At 40.5% G+C, this 20,168-nt stretch overlaps 1 protein-coding gene across 1 annotated transcript in view; it reads left to right on the forward strand.

The window, feature by feature from the left end:
• Positions 1-18,624, forward strand: part of agap3 (ArfGAP with GTPase domain, ankyrin repeat and PH domain 3) — a gene marked incomplete at its 3' end in the record, with an annotated part of 56,796 nt that extends 38,172 nt beyond the window's left edge. The window contains exons 13-18 of the mRNA XM_071523684.1: positions 3,604-3,765; positions 16,209-16,363; positions 16,848-16,938; positions 17,379-17,601; positions 18,402-18,414; positions 18,496-18,624. Of these exons, the coding sequence (XP_071379785.1) occupies positions 3,604-3,765; positions 16,209-16,363; positions 16,848-16,938; positions 17,379-17,601; positions 18,402-18,414; positions 18,496-18,624 (773 nt within the window). The remainder of the gene's footprint in view (positions 1-3,603; positions 3,766-16,208; positions 16,364-16,847; positions 16,939-17,378; positions 17,602-18,401; positions 18,415-18,495) is intronic.
• Between the last annotated feature and the right edge of the window lie 1,544 nt (positions 18,625-20,168).

Below are 20,168 nucleotides of genomic sequence, written 5' to 3' on the forward strand. Positions count from 1 at the left end.
TTAAGAGGCTTGTGCTATACAGTACAAAGAAAATGCTTTGCGCCTCAAAAACTTTCTTTGAATATTGTTGATTTTTAGGCTTCCTTACAAATCGAGAATCTGAATTAAAGTGGGAGAATATGGCTGTCTAGTGTAAAGTGTGACTGGGGTATCAGAAAACATAAACTTGATTGAAATGCAACCTCTTATCTTTCATCCTAATGTGCCTTCAATAATCAATAGAGGGTGTTCCACAGTGAGGGGTGCTCATGTTTTGCCATTTGAATTGACTTCAACCAAGCCCAATCACTCCATTATCCTTGGTGAAGGTTGCAGGTTAACATAAAATGTGATTCCGAGATGCAAAAACAGCAGATTGATGATTCACTCAAGAATGAATGCATCTTAGCCAGGTAACCATTTCCATATTATTTAAAGAATGTCCTCATTTGTAAACCTATTGAGCAAAGGCAGAAGCAGAGGTAGTAACGTCTCTTGAATATTGAGCGCAGATTTTTGATTAAATCCCGGCCCAATTTTTCTATTGCTTGCATTCATAAAGACACCCATTCTTAATCTAGAGACGCACAGGGTGCTTGTTTAGAACCTGCTCTCCTTGGTACACCTCAATCTTTGCACCTGAATTAAAAGCAAGAGGTTCAGAAAGCCCCCTGAGCAATGTGACATGCTCACTGATGACAATAACTTCATTTAAGTCATGGTCAAAGAGTGAGTAATATCAGATTGCCATAAGCAGAATCTAAAGATACTGTAGATCAATGCCCTCCATGACAGGTTTACTTTCCTGGCTTTTTTCAGTTTGGCCTGCAAGGACCTCATGCTGCAACTCTGTACTGCAGTGCTTTAATGATTATATTAGAGCCATGCCTTTTTCAACATATTCATCTAGACTCCAGGTTGCATATCAGGGCGCAGATAGTTAATGCAGGGATAGCCTTTTCCCGTGGCACTGTGTTTTATACCTTGGCCTCCCGTTGCGAGGGTGAGAGCATGTGGGGAGTTTGATTTCTACGCCGGGCCATAATGAAGTTTGACATTTAGTTTGGAGAGAGCAGCAGAGCGCGATCAGGCCTTGATTAGTACACTCTAATTGAGGATAATAAGGGGGAGGCGGTGATTGTTTCTAATTTTTGCCATTAATTGCAGCCGTTGGCTGTGATTGAGGACAGGCAGGGCTGCCATGTCAAGGGGCCTGGCGGAATCACAGTGCTCCTCACCCGGAGCCTCTTGAATTACAATGAAATGACTCCCCCCCCTCCTCATCCCCCCCGCCTCTCTCTCACCCTTCTCTCATTCTCATTCATTCTCATTGTGGCATTGGCAAAGCCAGAAAGCTGTTAGCAGCCCCCTTTTTCTCTCACCCACAGCCTTCATCCTGAAGCATGTTTAAACTGTCATCTCCGTGGTGGGAGTGTAATACACTGTAATCACAGGTTAGGCTGATACCTATTCTGCTGCCCAGGAGAGCTCGCCTGAGTGGGAAAGAGACTCCTGATCCTCAGCGTGCTTCATTACACAGCTTGGTCCTGATGGCCCCTCATACACAGTAACAGCTAGCTAATAATGTGAACTCTCTGTTCACAGAACCAGTCCAGTTCTAACTTCATAATTCTCAATTTAAGAAATATAATCTACCAGACATGGATAGTGTAGTATTGAGAACCACTTAAAGGTCATTGTATAAGATGATTTAGGCTTCAGGTACCCTCACATTGTTGCTCAATGGTGTGTGTGTGTGTGTGTGTGTGTGTGTGTGTGTGTGTGTGTGTGTGTGACGTTTTATCCCTTTAGGTTTTTTTTTTTTTAAACCTGATTGGCATGAACAAAGAGCGTATCACCCCATATATGTTTCAGGTGCAGGATGAGCAGGGCCAGGGTCATTTTCCACAACATTAGGGGCAGAAATTGATAATTAGAGGTGTTTATGACACGGTTGGGGCCCCTAAGGGGCAGCCCTCCCCTTTAACCTCAAGCGACATTAAACAAATGCTGGCTGTCACGTCGGAGGCAGGTTGGAGCTCAAGTCTTCCACCCGCCATACGGAGCTGTGCTGGCGGGACAGACGCTGGGATGGAGAGGGAGGAGGAAGGAGAGGGTGGGAGGGGGGGGCACATGGAGGACCCCTGTGCCCCCAGCTGTCTGAGCCAGCTAATGACTCGTCTCAGGGGGGCTGTTGTAGGAGAGCAGGGAAATTGAAACAGACGCCTCGACTAGGCACTGCTACATGTGTGGCTGTGTGCTGCCATTCAAAACACTAGAGAGCGTAATGTATGTAGTCCAGCATGAGCACCAATGTTATGCTTATTGATTTCACTGCATATGATCAATAACATTATTTGTTTGCCATGTAACACATTTCATATTAAGCTTTTTTATGATTAAATATTAATACCACATAAACGGTTCTGAGCTTCCCTTATTGTCTAACAAATTAGAAATAAATGTAATAAATTCATTTATTTTTTCAGAGAATTACATTTTTGTTAGTGTATTCCTTAACTCGCATAGAGACAAACCTACAAGTCAGTGACAACCATAACACTGTGTGTCTCAGGTGTTGTCTCCTATATTTTTGCCCACGCTCAAACAATGCATCCCCGGGCCTTCAGAGCTCGACTCTCCCCCACTTTAGCATCTTCAAACCCCTGCTGAGCCCATCGTACTCCTCCAAGACAGCCCCATCTCCCTAAAGGTAATGACCGAATTAGGCCTAATGTTGTACACTGGCTAATGGCACACTGCCGCACATTATAGCATGTGCAACTGGCAACGACAACAACAATAATCCCTGAGCCCCTTGTCCTCCCGCCCTCCACCCCTGGGGCTGGGACGGTGCACAGGGAAATGAATGGAGTTTGCTACACTACAATGAGCTTTTGATGGGAGACAATGGAGGAGGCTGCCAGCACCACACAGGGTGGTAAGAGGAGAGCAATATGGGGCCCATCTACCGGCCCTCCCTCCCTCCTTCCCCCAGGCCCCTGGCCCCCGCTCCCAGATTCATAATGGCATCCGGAGGGAGAAAGAAGGGAAAGTGATGTCAAATGTCAGGAAATCAGAAAGATGGCAAGCTGACAACCCCCTCCTATCGCTCCATCCCTCCCATGCCTTTGCCCAACGGTAGCACAGGTTAATATCACATTTATAAAATCACTTACAAGAAACAAAGCCAGCTCTTAGCCCCCTGTCACTCTCAGACAGTCATATAGAGAGCTTTGCCTGGGGCCAACCTAGATAACCATTTGTTAGCCGATAGCCCCGTACCTGTCCTTCACCCTGTCTGAAGCCGCAGCAGCACAGTTACTTTTGGACCACTCAAAGCGATTTCTAACCCTTACTACTGTTGTCCCATTTTGAAGTTGTGCCATTGGCAAAACATACATCTGTTTTGCATGAGGCTGTCCATGATATAATTCATTATTTATGCTCAGTTTAATTTCATTTCCGTAATTAAGTCATGTCAATGTGATCCATACATACATACACAATACATCTCTTCACTTTTCGGGATTCATATCTGTCAGTATATGTACTAAATTATATTGGAGTTGGCAGAATGCCTAAATTCTAATGAATGTCTTCTGCCTGTCTGTCTTTTTTCAGCCAATGGAATGAGTGAACCCGTGACTGGCAGTTCCAGTGTGGGCAGTGCCACTAGTCCTAAGCTGGAGCCGCCTCCCTCGCCACACGCCAATCGCAAGAAGCACAGACGGAAAAAGAGCACAGGCATCACAAAGCCAGACGGCCTATCTGCAGGCAACGAAGGTAAGATTTACCAAAGAAAATAAATCATAGTTCTACAGTAATTTCTAAATGATCAAAACTGATCAAATTTGTGAAACTTTAGAGAAGCTTTTTTTTTTTTGCTTTTGTGTGTGTGTTACTTTCTATTTAATTATTCATTTATTTATTTTTAAATATGAGATATGCCAGGCAAAATCCAGATGCGCAGTGGTTCAGAGATTCAATTAAAATTTGACAACTTCTACACACTGATAACATTTCCCCAGTAATTACTAAGAAAGAGCATGATTACCTCTCTTACTCTGCCTGAATTTGCTAATAAACTAAATATAGGTGTGGAGTTTTAATGTGTCCATGTGGCCCCTTGCACACCGCACCCTCACAGCCCCCATTTCTTTTAGCCTAGTATGAATGGCCTGATCTCCAGAAGCCGCGGCCCTCCTCAGCAGGGGAGTGAATTGGATGGCATTGTGAAAACACTGAGACGCATTTCAGAGGCCATAAAACTGATGTCACCAGAGCGGGATGATCAATCAACATGATTGATACGCTGGATATCAACAACAATGGCACTGACGCCTCCTAAATGGGGCTTAGCATTTATAATCATTATACTTTTTTATCATGGTTTCTGACAGCTTCTCTTTAAAGTTTGAATGGGTCTGTTGACCACATTGTGTAGAGTGAACATCATCAGCATCTCGGAGATAAGTGGTGTGATAAGTGTCGTTTTTGTTGTTAAAGCAGTATGTGGTTACATCAACATCAGCGATGGTCGTCATTGTCGTCAAGGTCTTTCTCAGATCTAATAATTCTGTAGATAGTCTGGTATCATCACTTACATTTTGACAATATACCATGTGGTGCTATGCATGTACAGAAACAGTCACAAGCAAATACTATCATGTTTTGGAGCTCAAAGCCTTTTAGAGCTGTCCTTTACCATTCTTTCCTATATTTTATTCTCGCTTATATGCCATTACTTAGGTCTTAATGGGCCTATCCTGTCAGAATCACCCAGTAATGGCGTTAGTTAGAGCCTTGAATGAGTGATGGCTGGCATTAGGGCCTTGAGGTCCTGGATGCATCAACATCATCAAATCTCATTGGTGAATGTCCCAGATAGGTTGGAATAATTGAAATAAGTCAGACTACTTTCAGACTTTCTGAAATAAGCCAGACCATTAGAATGTACTGTATGTACATGTAGACTAAACTTTTTTGCTGGACATGTAAAAATGACTGGAGGAGGCAGATTTCAGAATGTTTTTCACGTCATCAAACAAGCACATTGTTTTTTATCTCTCTCTTTGTTCTCTGTGAGATTTTCTATTAGCATCAGCTTGTCTGTTCTGCTGACTGCTTCCGGAATACAGACATATTGCTTAAATATTGGAGTCACCCAAGTCTAGGATGTGAGTTGTGTCTCCTGCTGAAAGCGCATGAGAGAGAGGAGAGGTGGGATCCTTGAATAAATTGCTATCAGTTTATCTCATTTACGGGGCAATCAGAAGCGTGGAATGCAGGCTGAAATTGAATTTTAGTAGTTCTGAAGCATCATAAATCAAAACAGCGTGAGCATCTTAAGGTGAGAAATCATTTTGGTCAACATGGGAAGTATAGGATGTACAAGGGAGCCAGGAGAAACTGTTGCTGCACCATCATTAGTGACTATGGCACTACTTAGAAAGACTCCTCTAAATGACTGTTAAAGGGGGAGAAATTCTGAGACATATTGCACATTTTAAATCCATTACTATGTTAATATTAGACAATGAAAGAGGCAGAAATTACAGACAGTGATCAGACAGAAATGATTTCTTTGAAACACAGACTTAAAATAGTGTACTGTTGAGCCACCCCTTGGAATGTCGAGCTAACAGCTTTAAACTGTTGTCTTCAGATCACTTTTGAACTGTTGCAGCCTTCAAAAAACGCATTTACTTCAAATCACTGTAAAGCCGTGATATTTAGAGAATGTGTGAATTCTCTGCTATGTCAACTGTGCTACACTTCCACCAAGGATATGCACAATGGACACAGTCCCTAATATCCTATGCACTGTCAGAGCTGTGTGGTGTAATGAACTTCTCATGTGCTTAAAGAATGATGCAGGATGCATGGCGAGACAACTGACAGCCCCGTAATGTGTTTCCCAGCAGCCGCCCGGCGACGAGCTCTCTCGGTGTGTCGCTCGCCATAAACCCACTGGAAAATCGATGGCCGATAAAGAGTTGTGTTCAGGGGGAGCCCCCTCTGATTAATGCAGACTGTCAGGGAGCATCATTAATGTATTTCTCTTTTAAAGAAAGTGTATCAAATGCTCATTGTTTTGGGGTTTTAACATGTTCAATGCGAACAGACAGGGACATACAGGGAGAGATGGAGGAATGGAAGGAAACTGTGAGGAGATAGGCACCTTCCTGTTCCTTCCAGTTTTATAGATGAGGATATTTACTCTTTTCAGGGTCACAGAAGTCGGTGAGAAAAAAGTGAAAACTATGTGTGTGTCTAAATGCATTTAATGTAGATGTTTAGGTCTACATTTACGTCTCACACACCCATTACATTTTACACATTCGATTTGCAGCCATGTCAGGGGTGGACCTGTAATGATCCCACATGCTCTGCATAGTACTGTGTTTGGCATTTTCTCTAAAGCAGGGTTGGAGTGAATTCACTTTATATTCACAAAGTAAATTTAAACCAAATTAATCTTAAATAGATTCATAAAGCCCTTGTTGGATGAAAGAATCAAGAGTGAATTCTCAGTCATCAACCAATGGATAGTAGTTTAATTTTACATTTTGAACTGACTGAATTGAAAGTGATTGAAAGGACTCCACTGGATTGTATCTGATACAACTAGAGAGAAGTTTATGAGAAGTTAAGTGATATATATGTTTAAGAGAATGGGGAGGTGGTCGGACACAAAAGCCGAACAATAAGGTGAGGGAGAGATGTATCCAAAAGAGCTGTGCAATGAAAGAATAAGTGGATGTAACCAACTTCCCTTGAAGATCTGTGCATCATGGTGCACACCACTGTGGGGAGAGTAGATTAAAAATTGTGAGAATTTCTCCTCCCAAACTTGAACTCCAAAGTGACCCCAACACTCCTCTAAAAACTCAATGACTATGAATTAAACATGAAACACTGATCTTTGTGACAAACATGAGTACAACCTCAGTTGAAATGGAATTCCAACAATTTATACTTTTAGTGGCTTTACACTCTTACTGGCTTGCACTTTTAACAGTATTAGGATGCTATAAGAATTATACTAATGTTTGTAACAATGTAGCTGATGAGTATGTGATCTACCCTTGTGAAATCAGTGTATCAAATGTAGTAGAAATGTAGACTAAATTTCTCAAAGGGAACAAAATATCACAACAATTATGCATGTTTCTAAGAATGGCAGTATCACTGGTGAAGTAACATCAGCATAAAACTTGACTTCAGCTTCAGAGGCAAACTTGTCTCCTCACACTCCTGTTCTGAAATATTTTATTTAGATATCTATCAAAATACTATCAGATATCTGGAAAATGAAAATACTCATATGCACACGTTTTTCCATGTGTACATACACCATTTCCAGTCTTCTGTATATTTCTTGTCATACTGTTTACAACGGCATATACCGTTCAATGGGGCTGGGGAGCAGGATGGGAGATCATACACAATGTGATGCGGATCCACTGGGATCACTGGCCCAGTTACAAAACAATTTAATTATCAAGATACTATTTAAAACCGGTGACTAGCAACTGGACAGTGAATTATCAGGCTGAATTAGTTACAATAATCAGATGTAATAAACCTTAAAACTGATAACTGGACATTTCTGCCCAAACCAAGATGCACTGAGCTTGAATTCCAATGTATATACACCATCTAGACCAACAAGGGAAAAGGGATTTTTCTCAAGCCAGCTATAAGACTAGTGGAGATCATTTGAATACCACCATAGCCTTTACAACTGTGGTACTCATCAACATTTATCACTTCCATTCTGTTCTTTTGTTTTCATTTCATTCAGCTCTTATTGGGCAGGTCAGAGTGTTCAGATTCCTTCCTTGAACTTTGGCTGTCTTGCATTACATGAGTTTGACCAGATTCCGGTTATGAAAAACTGCCTTGCTTGATATAATCTTGACCCTGACTCATCTGCAGTGAGACTGGGAGGCAAGAGATCGAGTTCTTTCTGTGTTCAGACTACAAGATAACCTGTGCCTACCATTAATCAGGACAGTCCCAAAAAGCGGCCTGATCTTGAAAATCTGTTGAATTTTTCAAAATGGGGCTAAGATTCTATAGTGTGTCACCGCCTTAACCCAGGATCCTCCTGTCCTGCACCTCAGTATGCCGGGGGTTAATATCCTCTGGAGTCCAGCTGAGGATTAGGAAATGGAGGTTTAACTGCCTGTGCTAATGGTGGGTGTTTATCTCAATACTTTGTTTTGTCACTCCCCGACTCGCTCTCATTTCCGAAAGCTGTCCCTGGAGCCTCCGTTCTTGTAATGGCTTAGCTTTCTGAACGCCACAGTATGGAGGGAAAGGAATAACAAGATTCTCATTTGGGCTCTATACACACTGCCCACAGATACATGGATAATTGGCCCTGTTTTCATTTTGCTCTGTTGTTAAATGCACTAGCTATTAGGGTAGTGGTGTTGCTGCTGATTTCATGTGTTTGTTTATTGGTGGAAGGTGTGCTTCTTGTTTGTTTTGTGTATGTGCGTGTGCATGTGGCTGCGTGCATGTGTACAGAAGTGTGCAGAAGTGTGTGTGCGTGAGTGCGAGTGCGTGTGTGTCAGATAGATAAAGAGTGTGCTCTATCTCTCTCTCTCTCTCTCCCTGTTCTCTCCTTTCTGAGTTTGGTCGTGGTTCCCCCGGGGCCCCTGTCGCAGTAATGGCCTGCTCCTGATTGCTCTGATACAGGTTAGGAATATTGGCTTTAATGATGTGTAAAATGAGCAAGCAGTGCCTGTGACATTTACAGATGGCACCGCCTTGGCCTGTTCTTCCCAACTGCTCGTTAATTCACAGGAACGGCAAGCACTTCTTTAAGTGACTGCCTGATGCGTGCACACAACACAACACAACACATCCTACATACAAAAACAATAGCTCACCTTTGATATGTCCCCTGCACTTTACCATCATTTCAGCCAAGTGCTCACATAGGCGCACGCACACACAGATAGATAAAGAGAGAGAGTCCTCAAGGCTAAGAACGGTTTGCTAAGTCCTTTCTCAGGCGTTCTTCAAATCAATCTCCAGAGGTATTGTGAGGGGTTTTAGACAGAATAGATACTGTGTCGCTGCCTGCCATATAGACAGCACAGCTGGGCTCGCCACCAAACCCCAGAGGTGCTAATCTGCTCCACAGGTCCTCAGTGGTGCATCTGCTGCATGCCACATACACAACAATAGAGGGATCATCGTCCTCAGGTCACCCTCCTGTCTTTCAGGTGCCAGTTTGATTCTCAGATCAGACAAATGTCTGGTGCGATACATATATAAATGATTTACACAGTATGTTAACAATATGAACAAAATTTCTCTACTGATACCCAGTAAACGTATTGATTTATTGTAGCAGTTTTTCTTATTGTGTTTTTATATCTCAAAGCAATTATTCATTAGTGCAAAAGAGTTCATTACGAGCTGTTGTGTTGCTGCTAGAAGCCATCAAGTGGCTGACGAACATCTGTAACTGAAAGGTTCTCTAACAGTTTTATGATGCATGTAAATGGTAGACGGGCATCAGAGACGATGTGTTTCTTTATCTGTGCCTTCCTCTTTGTAGCTCTATGGCCATTACACTCTCATTTCCTTTTTATTATGCCATGTTAATTAAGGCAAATCATATTTCCCTCATTCTTCACAGTTGTCTCCTCCATTGGCTTTAAATTGTGTTCCTTCTTGTCCGCCCACTGGCCTAGCTATGTTAATTTACTTCTAATTGGCACAAACTTGTTGATTGTATTGCTGGTGGATAGATTTGGTCAGGGGGTTAATGCTCATGTTAATGTGACAAGGTGATCGTTCCTCTGTTAGCCATGTGCTAACTGCAACCATTGAGTAATATCAGGAGCGCTAATGGCCCTTTCACAAGCTCATCATGGCAGCTGCCTCTAAGATAGCAGTGATACCTAGGCACATCGTTCATGCTCATATTTATTGTCTTGGAGGAGGACATTTTGACCCTAAGCGTCATGCTTACATGGAACAGAATTACTTTGGCTTATGGAGTGGAATTGCCACACTGTGGATGGCATTAAAAAGTGATATCAGTGTGCTGTATCTGCTTGTAATGGCAATACAGGTGCCAAAATGACACTAGGTTTAATACTACTGCAGTTATGTGGCGACGGCACATTCTTACTGCACATGGTCCCCTGTCTCCTTAGTGAGTACAGTATGTTTCGCATGGGCATTACTATGCATGGAGAATTAGATTTGTTTTCCCTTGTATACTCATCAGTTTAAGAAATCAGCCATCCATTGCTTTTTTAATCTCCATAATGAAAGTGTTTTAATGCCTCCAATTTATTGCCTGGCCAGCCAACAGAATAATTAGCTTTGTTCAGGTTTTTAAAAAGATGAAAACACAAGTATAACGCCATTTGAGTCTAAGGAGAACCACAAATTATATACAAATGCAGTAGCCTAATGTTTTTAAAGGTATATTGGACAGGCTATTTCCGACTCTAAGGAAAAAGCTTTTTATGTATTGTGCAGAATCAAATGGTAGCAAAATGACATCAAGAGTATAATTTAAGTTAGTTTTTTTTTTTTTTTTTTGTCCAAGTTTGTGTCTCTTCACTTATTTTTTATTTTCATTTCTTTCCGTTTTGGGGTCCTCTAAATTCACTGTTTGATCTATATCTATATAGTGGTGAATCATATATTTTAATCCCTACTAGTGCCTTAAAATGTCTCACCCACATAAAGATTTTTTCACTGTAAGTCTAAATAAAGAGGTTTCCAAGTCTTTATTGATTTTCCATGACCTGTAGTCGATTCCACAAACTAAATCAGATAATTGAAGTTGGTGTCGAGCTAATTGGATTATTGCTTTCCCCCTGAAGAGATGGCCCTCCACCAGAGCATAGGGATTGCTACATTAGTAGCGTCTGTCAGACATCTGTCATTTGACAGCACTGTCACAGCACAGGGTTGTGGCTCACACCAAGGAGTCTCAATTGATTGGAAATATGAACTGTAATAATTTCTCTGATTAGATGATTTGTCTGACAATCTTATCATCATGAGATTGCTATTATTTCATAACTCATGCAGAGGATTAAGTGATTTAATTTTGAACATTTCCCCACACATCAGTTGTCAGACTGGATTAGATTTCTCTGGAGTAGATTTCTCTGATTATATTTTGCTCTATGAACAAATTTTTCCTTTTACTATAGCTTCTCTTATTTATTGATGAGAAATAATATCACAGCCTTTGATTAATTAATTGGATCAAATGACCACAGACTGATAGAGTATTGAGAACCAATCCCAGCACACAGTGGATGAAAGCTATGTAGGAAAAACCATTCCCCCTGTGTCTACTCGCCTCCAGTCCTCCAAACATGGTTTATGCAAATTAGCCTGCTATTTGCATAGACATAATTAGGTAATTACAAATCGTTTGACTATGAGCTCAAGCATGTGCAGAGACCAGAGATGTTACATCAGTCACATTGTACTGTACAGAGTTAATGAATTGCTTCTGAACAGCAGAGGCATTATGACATGTGTTGGAGCATATGTTGTGTCAGACCTCTTGCTCAAAATGACAGGTGACATTTTCATAAAGCTTAGTTAATCACAGTGAATTACAGTAATAAAACACAACCTATGCACAATTTTCAAAATCAATTTTAATCAAAAAGTCTTCCAACTGAATCAAAAAAAGAGGGATCTGTGCAAGGAAAAAATCAAATTAATAGCCTTGATGGTTTCCAAATTTGAATTTCATTAGCGAAACAATCTAGCAGACCTGAAGGAAACGGTCATATTTAAGGTGATTTTGACTCAACAAAGAAAGACAACCAAAATATGAGACTTATGCTGTTTTTTTTTATAGGGAAAATACAAACGGGCTAATGAGCTGAGTATGGATACAGTGGCCAAGCTATATTTAGTAATCCTACTGTAATTATTTACATGTGGCGGTCATTATTTTCAAGTGCGTACACTCAGCATCAATAAGGCAGCCTGCTGTGCCTGGAATGGACGTTTCCTAAACATTCTCAGACTCAATATATTTTTTTTTTCAGACACTAATATATATGAATGAAAACCAAACCTTGCCTAATTCAATAAACCAAGCCCTGGAATCTTTTATCTTGAAACCAGGCAGAAGTAGAGGCACCCAAGGAGATTACAGGGGAATAAATTTAGGTAACTGTGATTAAAAGAAAAAAAAAATCTTGCTAAAATAATTACCAGCTGAATTGTTAATATCCTCACAAATAATATTTATCCAAAAGACATCTCCAAACAAATACACGATCATGCCCTAGCCTTGTACATGATGCTAAAAGACAAAATATCAAAATGTCAGAAATAGCAGTTGATGTTGAAAAAGCATTTGACAGAGTGGAAGTTCCTATTAAATATTCTATATTACTAAAAATGCCAACAAAACAAATCTGGACAAAACTTTGGGCAAAGTAACTCAGTTCTGTACATATCTGACCTCCATCTATAAATAATGTGAATAGCTGTGGTGCATATTTGCATGCCTGGACACACGTCTGTATATCTGTTCTCTCATCTGTCATAATGGAAATGGTCGTACACACCTGCACATCTGCTTCAACCTGTAAATCTGTCAAGGAAGATGATGTATATTTATTTATTTGCTGTATTATTTTCAATATGTTTGGTTGTTGTAATTACTTGCATTATCTTCAGTACTCTTTATTTGTTCTTACCCATATCTCATTCTCTGCTGCTGTGACTATTCAATTTCCTTGGGATTTCATGGGGATCATTAATGTTTCCCCCAATCTAATCTAAATATGATATCATGTAATATAATGACGTGTAAAATAAAATAATCTCAGGCCAAAATATATACAAATCTAAGTCTCTTGTAACATTTTCAAATGAATAGTCATTACATGGAAGCTCAATGTCACCATTTACAACTTTTATTGAACCATTAGCTTAAAAAATATAGGATAATGAGATACCTAGGGTATATATCAATCACAGAGTATAAATTATACCTTTATGCAGATGACCTCATATTGTATTTAACTAAATATGGCAAGTCGGTACAAAATTTGTTATATGTTGCTGGCAAATAATGGTATAAACCATGTTAGTGATCTGATAGAAGTAGTTTTATAAAAGACTATAACTTACAAATAAAGGCAATAACGAAATAGCCATGACTGCCTCAAACTTTTTAACTAAAGCAGCCTTTGATTTTTACCAGTAAATTTGACAATAATATATATGAAACACAAACTACAAGGAAACCCAAACTACAAGGAATTGCAAACATAATATGCTATCAGATGATAACAAGACCTACGCAGTAAACAACTGGTTTGACTCCAGGACAATGACAGTGTTTTTACAGTGTCTGTGTAGACAGTCTTACTTTCTTACTTACTTGCTTATTTATTTATTCATTTATTTATGTGAAATGTTCTAAATTAATGTCTTAAATTATACTTATATATATATATATATAGATATATATATGTGTGTGTATTTCCACCACCAGTGTCTATCTAACATTGTTCTTCCATTGCTGTTCTCTTGCAGAACAGGCTACGTCAATGGTTAGTGTATGACAGTGCAATCTGTGAACCTTCTACAATGTAACTTGTCTTGTAGCCAGCTTGCTCTGGACCGTTTTGATCAACTGTTAATTTTAGCAACTGCAGCTTACTAGCATTATAACTTTACAAGGTGCCTGTCAGTGTTTAAGTTGTACAAGCAAAACTGCCCTTTATTTTTCATGTGGCTTGCCTCCTCTTCCCAACTACAAGCAGAATAACACCACAGTAATTATGTTATCAATACACTGCGGCCGCCAGAGTTCTCTGTAGTGGATACAAAGTTACTTTCCACTCCACATGAGCAATCACACATCTCTTTTTCTAGTTCAACAGAATGATATACATACAAAATTGATGCAGCCTTGGTCGTTGATTCCCAAGCAGCCTGAAGCCAGTTTTGTAACTTCTGCTGTAGCTTGTTCTTACCAGGTTGGTAGAGTCCCAAAGGGCCTGAAGTCTGCTTTGCCATTCATAAGTAATGTAACACTAGAGTCAAGCCTGTAGTCAATCTTAGTAATGTATTAACAAGTGCATATTATGATACAGATTTTAAATGCTCTTCACAGAGAGCAATTGACTCAGCTTCACTTTGGGCAATTATTACCTCCACATCACATTTAGAATGCAAAACACCTGGGACCTCATTCATTTTCCCTTACTTCACTTTTTAAGCAATTGTTAAATATCCACTAGGATGTTTAATGCTTTTGTCATCACTATTTATAAAGTCACTTATATTACAATAATGGAACCTCCCTCTAAATGTCATTGGAGTTCATATGTTGCAACTTTTAAAAATAAAGCAATAAAGCAAAAATAAGGTCTGGAATAAATTAAAATAATTTTAGTTAAGTAATGAGTATGCAATATTACCAGCTCTTGAGAAATAAGATGCACTATTTGTTTGGTAGTACTTTTCCCATAGTGTGAACATAAGAAACGATACAATCAAAGCATGAGGGCAAACTTCAATGTTTTGAATGTTGTTTTGTGTACAGAATCCAAAAAGAGAGGAACGCTGCTTTGGCTGTAGACGTAACGATGGAGAGGTGCTTGTTGGAAAACGGGTTACACATTGTTTTGTGTGTGTTTGAAGGAGTGAGTGAATGCGAGAATGTGGATCTTGTTAGTGATGTTGTAGTAGTGCTTGTGTTCAGAAACTGAATTAATAACAATTGCGCAAACAAGGGTGCCCTAAAGCCCTCGGGACTGGTTTCACTTGGCACACATGTCTAACTATCCAGTACATAAGGCCTGATTCAGACCTTGAGATTCCACGACTCAAATCCTGACTTGCACTTAAAGGAAAAACCCACCCTAAAACACTTTAACACTGTTTCAAAAACAGTTGTTGGCGATGTACCTGTCATTCCTGGGTCCATTTTGTTGTTTGGTGGTGTATTTTTCTTATTCCTGTGGATAACTGACCAAATCTAGACGATGTGAGGTCATGTCTAGATATTTCCAGCGTGGCTACAATGGAGTTTAATGGGAGAACATTTTTCAGCAATCTAAAACATCAATATTAAATGTCAGGTTTTGGTGTCAGTCCCTCAGAATCAAAGAGCGAGGGCTTCTTTCTACACTCACCATTTTGCACCGACGTTCAACAATCATACAGGGAGAAATACATCATAGAAGAGGCAGAGATACCAATTTCTCAACCAACAGTATCCTCAATAGCCCATAATGCAATGCAGCCACAAGACAAGTTGTGTTTTTCATAAGGGGCAGGACTCACTTTTTCTTGACTGATGTTTTGAGTGGGTACACCAAAAAAGTAAATTACAAAAGAAGTAAATTACAACACTTCATCACAAAATAACTCCTGGAATGCATTGAACATCACAGATCAATGATATGTAACAGTGTCAGACTATCCAAGAATGGAATTTTCCTTTAAGTCTATTTGTACACTCCTTTACTTATGCACCCAAAACCCTGCAATATATCTAGCACTCCCACCAGTTTCATGATGTAAAACCAGAAATCTGTGTGCTTATAAATGCCAAAGACGTAGGATATGAATTGTTGAGTCATCGAAACTTGAAAGAAATGACTTAGATTGTGCAACGCTGTTGATTGGTCTCTCGATAATTGGAATGGTTTTTAAAATAATTTGACTCCACAAGAGCAAACAAGATGTGTCCTTCAATTTATGTGTTGGAGTTTTGAAGGGATCTTCAGAGTAGATCTCACCACCAGGGCACATAGAGGGTGCCAAGAAATCATTTAACTTTGCTGAGTTTAACAGACGACCAGTACTTCTAGCATTTGTGCATGGGTGGGCGTCGATTATTGAACTGAGCCGTTGACTTGCAGAGTCAGATTGCACAACCGACATCCTTCAAGTGTTACTCCAGCTAACATGCACGTTTTCCATTATGGCGACAGGATAGTCGCGATAGAAGTGTGCACATCAAATAGTCTGAATAGGAACAGCTCAAACACGTATATTTCAGTCCGTGTGTGAAACATTTTGCAGTCTGGATTGTGGTATTGAAGAAATCAGAAAATTACGGCTTCAAAAGCATAATTTAGCCTTGAAAAAAGCCAAGGCACTTGTGTTTTGTCCTCTCAAACTGCCTTTTTCTTTGTTTTGACTCCTTATAGATTATTAACATATCGTTTATCTGTGTTTTCCAGAGCAAGAGGATTCCTTCGAGTTCATCATTGTGTCGCTGACGGGTCAGACATGGAACTTTGAGGCGTCTACATACGAGGAGCGGGAGCTGTGGGTCCAAGCGATTGAGAGCCAGATCTTCGCTAGCCTGCAGTCTTGTGAGAGCATGAAGAACAAGGTGGGAACATGAAACGAGATAACGTAGAGAAAAAAAACAAGATCAGTGATATTATCATCTCACCACGGCATCCTCGACATCATACAATCTTGCTGCTTCATTTACATTCTTCCTTTTCCTTCTTTCCTTTTCCTCCAGCCCTTTATTGCGCCCTAACCCTCCCCCGCCCCTCCTCACCCTCTTCAAGCTGTCACATGTGGGAGGTTGTCAGACAGGTGCAGTGCAGTGTGGGGGATCTCTTATTAGAACTGACAGACGTCAGAGATAGAACACGGCTTGTGTCAGCATACTGGGGAGACAAGGCCTCATTTTCATATTCATATTTTCTCTGCCTCAGTCTTTCTCTAAGTCTTTGAAAACCCTGTTCCTTCCCTCTCTTCTCCCCCGGTTGTCTGTGATTTGAAACCAGCTATGATCTTGTGCCTTCTCTTACTCTCGCCATGATTACCTCCTGTTGACTTATTCGTTCCTTCATTTCTTACAGTCCCGGTTAGGCAGCCAAAGTGATGCAGTGGCCATTCAGTCCATAAGGAACGTGAGGGGGAACAGCTTCTGTGTGGACTGTGATGGTCCCAGTGAGTATAATACTTCACCACAACGGCAGAGTCGAGTGTTAGAGCGGATTTGGAGCTAAAAGTGCAACCCATGTCATAGTTAAATCTTATATGTACAGATGCAACGGGTTAGTTCACTTTAAAAATCATTAAAATAAATTAGGTTTAAAGTTAGTTTTCCACTTTGCTTACTATCAATAAATGTCTTTTCTGCGAAGGTTCGAATGCAGTCTTACCCTCACAAAACCCTTTTTTCCAAGAGGGATTTTCCAGAGGCAAAACATTCTGAGCAGAGCTATACCACCTCTATCAGAAGAGTATATTTTTAGTATCAGAATAGGGAGATCATCATAAATCACCTGTTTAGAGTGAATATTTGCCAGGTTCACGGCTGATGGAGCATCTGTATTCACTTTGTCATATTCCGTTTTCACAATTTCTCCCTATCCTCTACCATGCAGACCCAGACTGGGCCAGTTTGAACCTGGGGGCCTTGATCTGCATCGAGTGCTCGGGGATCCACAGGAACCTGGGCACCCACCTGTCTCGCGTCCGCTCCCTCGACCTGGACGACTGGCCGGTGGAGCTCAGCATGGTGATGACCGCCATCGGTAACGCGATGGCCAACAGCGTGTGGGAGGGGGCCTTGGAGGGCTACACCAAGCCAGGCACTGACAGCACCAGGTTAGTATCACAGCCCTCGAAAAGAAAAAGGTGCTGCTTAATGAAGCATACCGAGATTAAAGAATGAGAAGCCAGCACACTCCTCTCTCCATTAGCTGCCATTTATTGGCCGCCCACATTTCAGCGCAGGCATTTCACACCAAGAATGCTCCATGCTAAAAGCACCAGGGGTCCTTAAATGTCTGGCTATTGAGACAAGAGTGCAGTTTTTTATGTTTTAATATCAGTCTATCCCCAGTGATCACAATGCCTGTGTGTCTGTTTATGTGTTGGTATACTTTCATCTTTGTTTTATCTGCCTGTCTAATATTTTCACCACTGTATCTGCTGTCCCGTGTGTCTGTCCCTCCTCTATCCCGACTTTAAAACCATAATTCATAAGGAGGGTGTCGCGTGTGACATCATGTTGCACCTACCTGATAAATGCCCTGACTAGATCCAAATCAATCAAGTTAGTTACTTGACATGTCAGCGCTAATCGAGAAAAGAGCTTACAATCCAAGCCACTTCTGAAACCAAGTCCCCTGTTCCTGTAAGATTTGAATGTACACAACTTTATAGATTTATCCATCTGTCTTGTTACAGTATGTACAAAAGTAAAACGTTTAGAACATATTCAACACTCCACAAACCATTGTGTTTTTGAGAGACAGCCACCGTAGGACGTTTCTTTTGGGTGGAGGGGGACTAACTAGTAGCTTTCCACTTTTTTAAATATGTATCCCCTAAATCATACTCTGCTTCTTGCCCCACACTGCCCTGCCCTAACCTGCCCCTCTGTCCGCTCCCTTTCCTCGGAGGTACCCAGATCTGGTAGGAGGATTGTTTATCTCTTGGTGACAGGTGAGGCCTAGCGTCCCAGACTGACTAATGACCTGCTGTGTGGCTGTGCAGGTAATTAAGCACACCATTATGGCTAAGCCCCACCCCAAGGCCCAGGCCCTCAGGCCCCCAGCCGCCCTGTCACATATCCATCACACGGGGCGAGGTCATCACTCTGTCTGTCACAGCAAAGACACGACTGTAGGGTCTCCCTACTGGCATTAGGCTGCTTAAACATCACAGCGCTTTGGAACTTTGTTAAGAAAACTGCCGTACCAATGTAGTTATTTTACTACTACTAATACTAATACTAATAATAATGATTATAATAAGCATTGACAGCTTGAGTCTCTAGGCTTTACTCATGTTGTGTGCTGTGCGCAATTAGATGAGTGAGTAATGATGACACTTAGATTATGAAGAATAGATTGATGTAATTTGATTGTAAGAATCTATTGTATTGTACAGTATGTTTTTAATTTGTCATAAAAATGCAGTAGTCTGCCATTTCCAGGGAAATGCTGCTAAATTTCAACTTTGAAATTAGACTTTGACCGAAATGGGTTTTTGACGGCAGATACTAATATTTTTTTGTGCTGAAGCTGCTGATAGCCGATATTTTTGTATTTCCTTGCCAAACAGTAACAAGTATTCAGTGTTTCCCCCAGCATTTTATTGTTGGCAGGGTGGAAAAACCTCTGAAATAGTATTAAGACTGACACTAAAACTCTCCATTGATACCAATACTGATTAAATTTAGGAGTAATTTAGGGTTTGCAGCTAGTTAAGGTAGAGTGACCCACCACAACTATTTAATGGCAGGGAAACACACAGGATAGATTACTAAAATTAAGAATTAATTTACAAACCAAATGCTATTTAACAATTAAATTAATAAATAAAATGTGCAAAGAAAATAAAATTTAATGCAGGTTGTACAGACTGTTTATATGTAGCTGTGGTCAGGGAGGAACCCTCATCATATCAGCAGTGGACCAAATGACTGACTGATATCCCATATTTAATAATAGGCCAATATCAGCCCACTCTGACCCTAATAATATCCCCAATTCCTATGCCTTAATCTATGTTTGTGGACATTCACTCTCATCTCCCATAACCAGAAACAAGAGGGACAAGTTTGCCCCCAAATCTGTGCTGTCACACCAGTGTATGGCTCCAGAGAGAGTCATTTAGAAAATATGGAAAAGGTAACTGTGACAGTATCCATAGTGATTTTCTGGGGAACAGAGTACATTTTATGGATTTGGACTGATAGCAATACCATTAAATAACACTTGCTTAGGTGTAAAAGTTCAAGCAATGTACAAGTCTACAAAGCCAGTTTCCTATTTATTGTCAATGGAGCAGCTCCAGGATGCACATCAATACAATATCACAGATTTCCTTGTTGATTCTGTGACTCTTAGCTTTGGAAGAGAGCTGTTTATGTGCACATACTGGGACCATATGAATAATCTGAATTTTTCAGTTCCTATGCAGCATTACAGAGTGTTACTGAAAAGTGCCAATTCTGTTTCAATTTGGAAATAAATAAATAGACTTAATAATTTTGTATTTATTTTTTTCTTATCTACAGTGAGTCTAAACCGGTCCTTTCCCCTTTGCTCTTCAATCCATTCTCCCCACTCTGGCCAGTTCTAAATTGAATGATGGCCTATAGTTATTTATTGAATGGTATCCGGGCTAAAGTGCTCCACTATAGCCTTGATGAAAGATTATTG

Source organism: Centroberyx affinis, unplaced genomic scaffold, assembly GCF_046629955.1.
Source record: "Centroberyx affinis isolate AG114_WGS23_722 - 3 ecotype Tasmania unplaced genomic scaffold, CSIRO-AGI_Caff_v1 ptg001103l_1, whole genome shotgun sequence".
Taxonomy (NCBI): Eukaryota; Metazoa; Chordata; class Actinopteri; order Beryciformes; family Berycidae; genus Centroberyx; species Centroberyx affinis.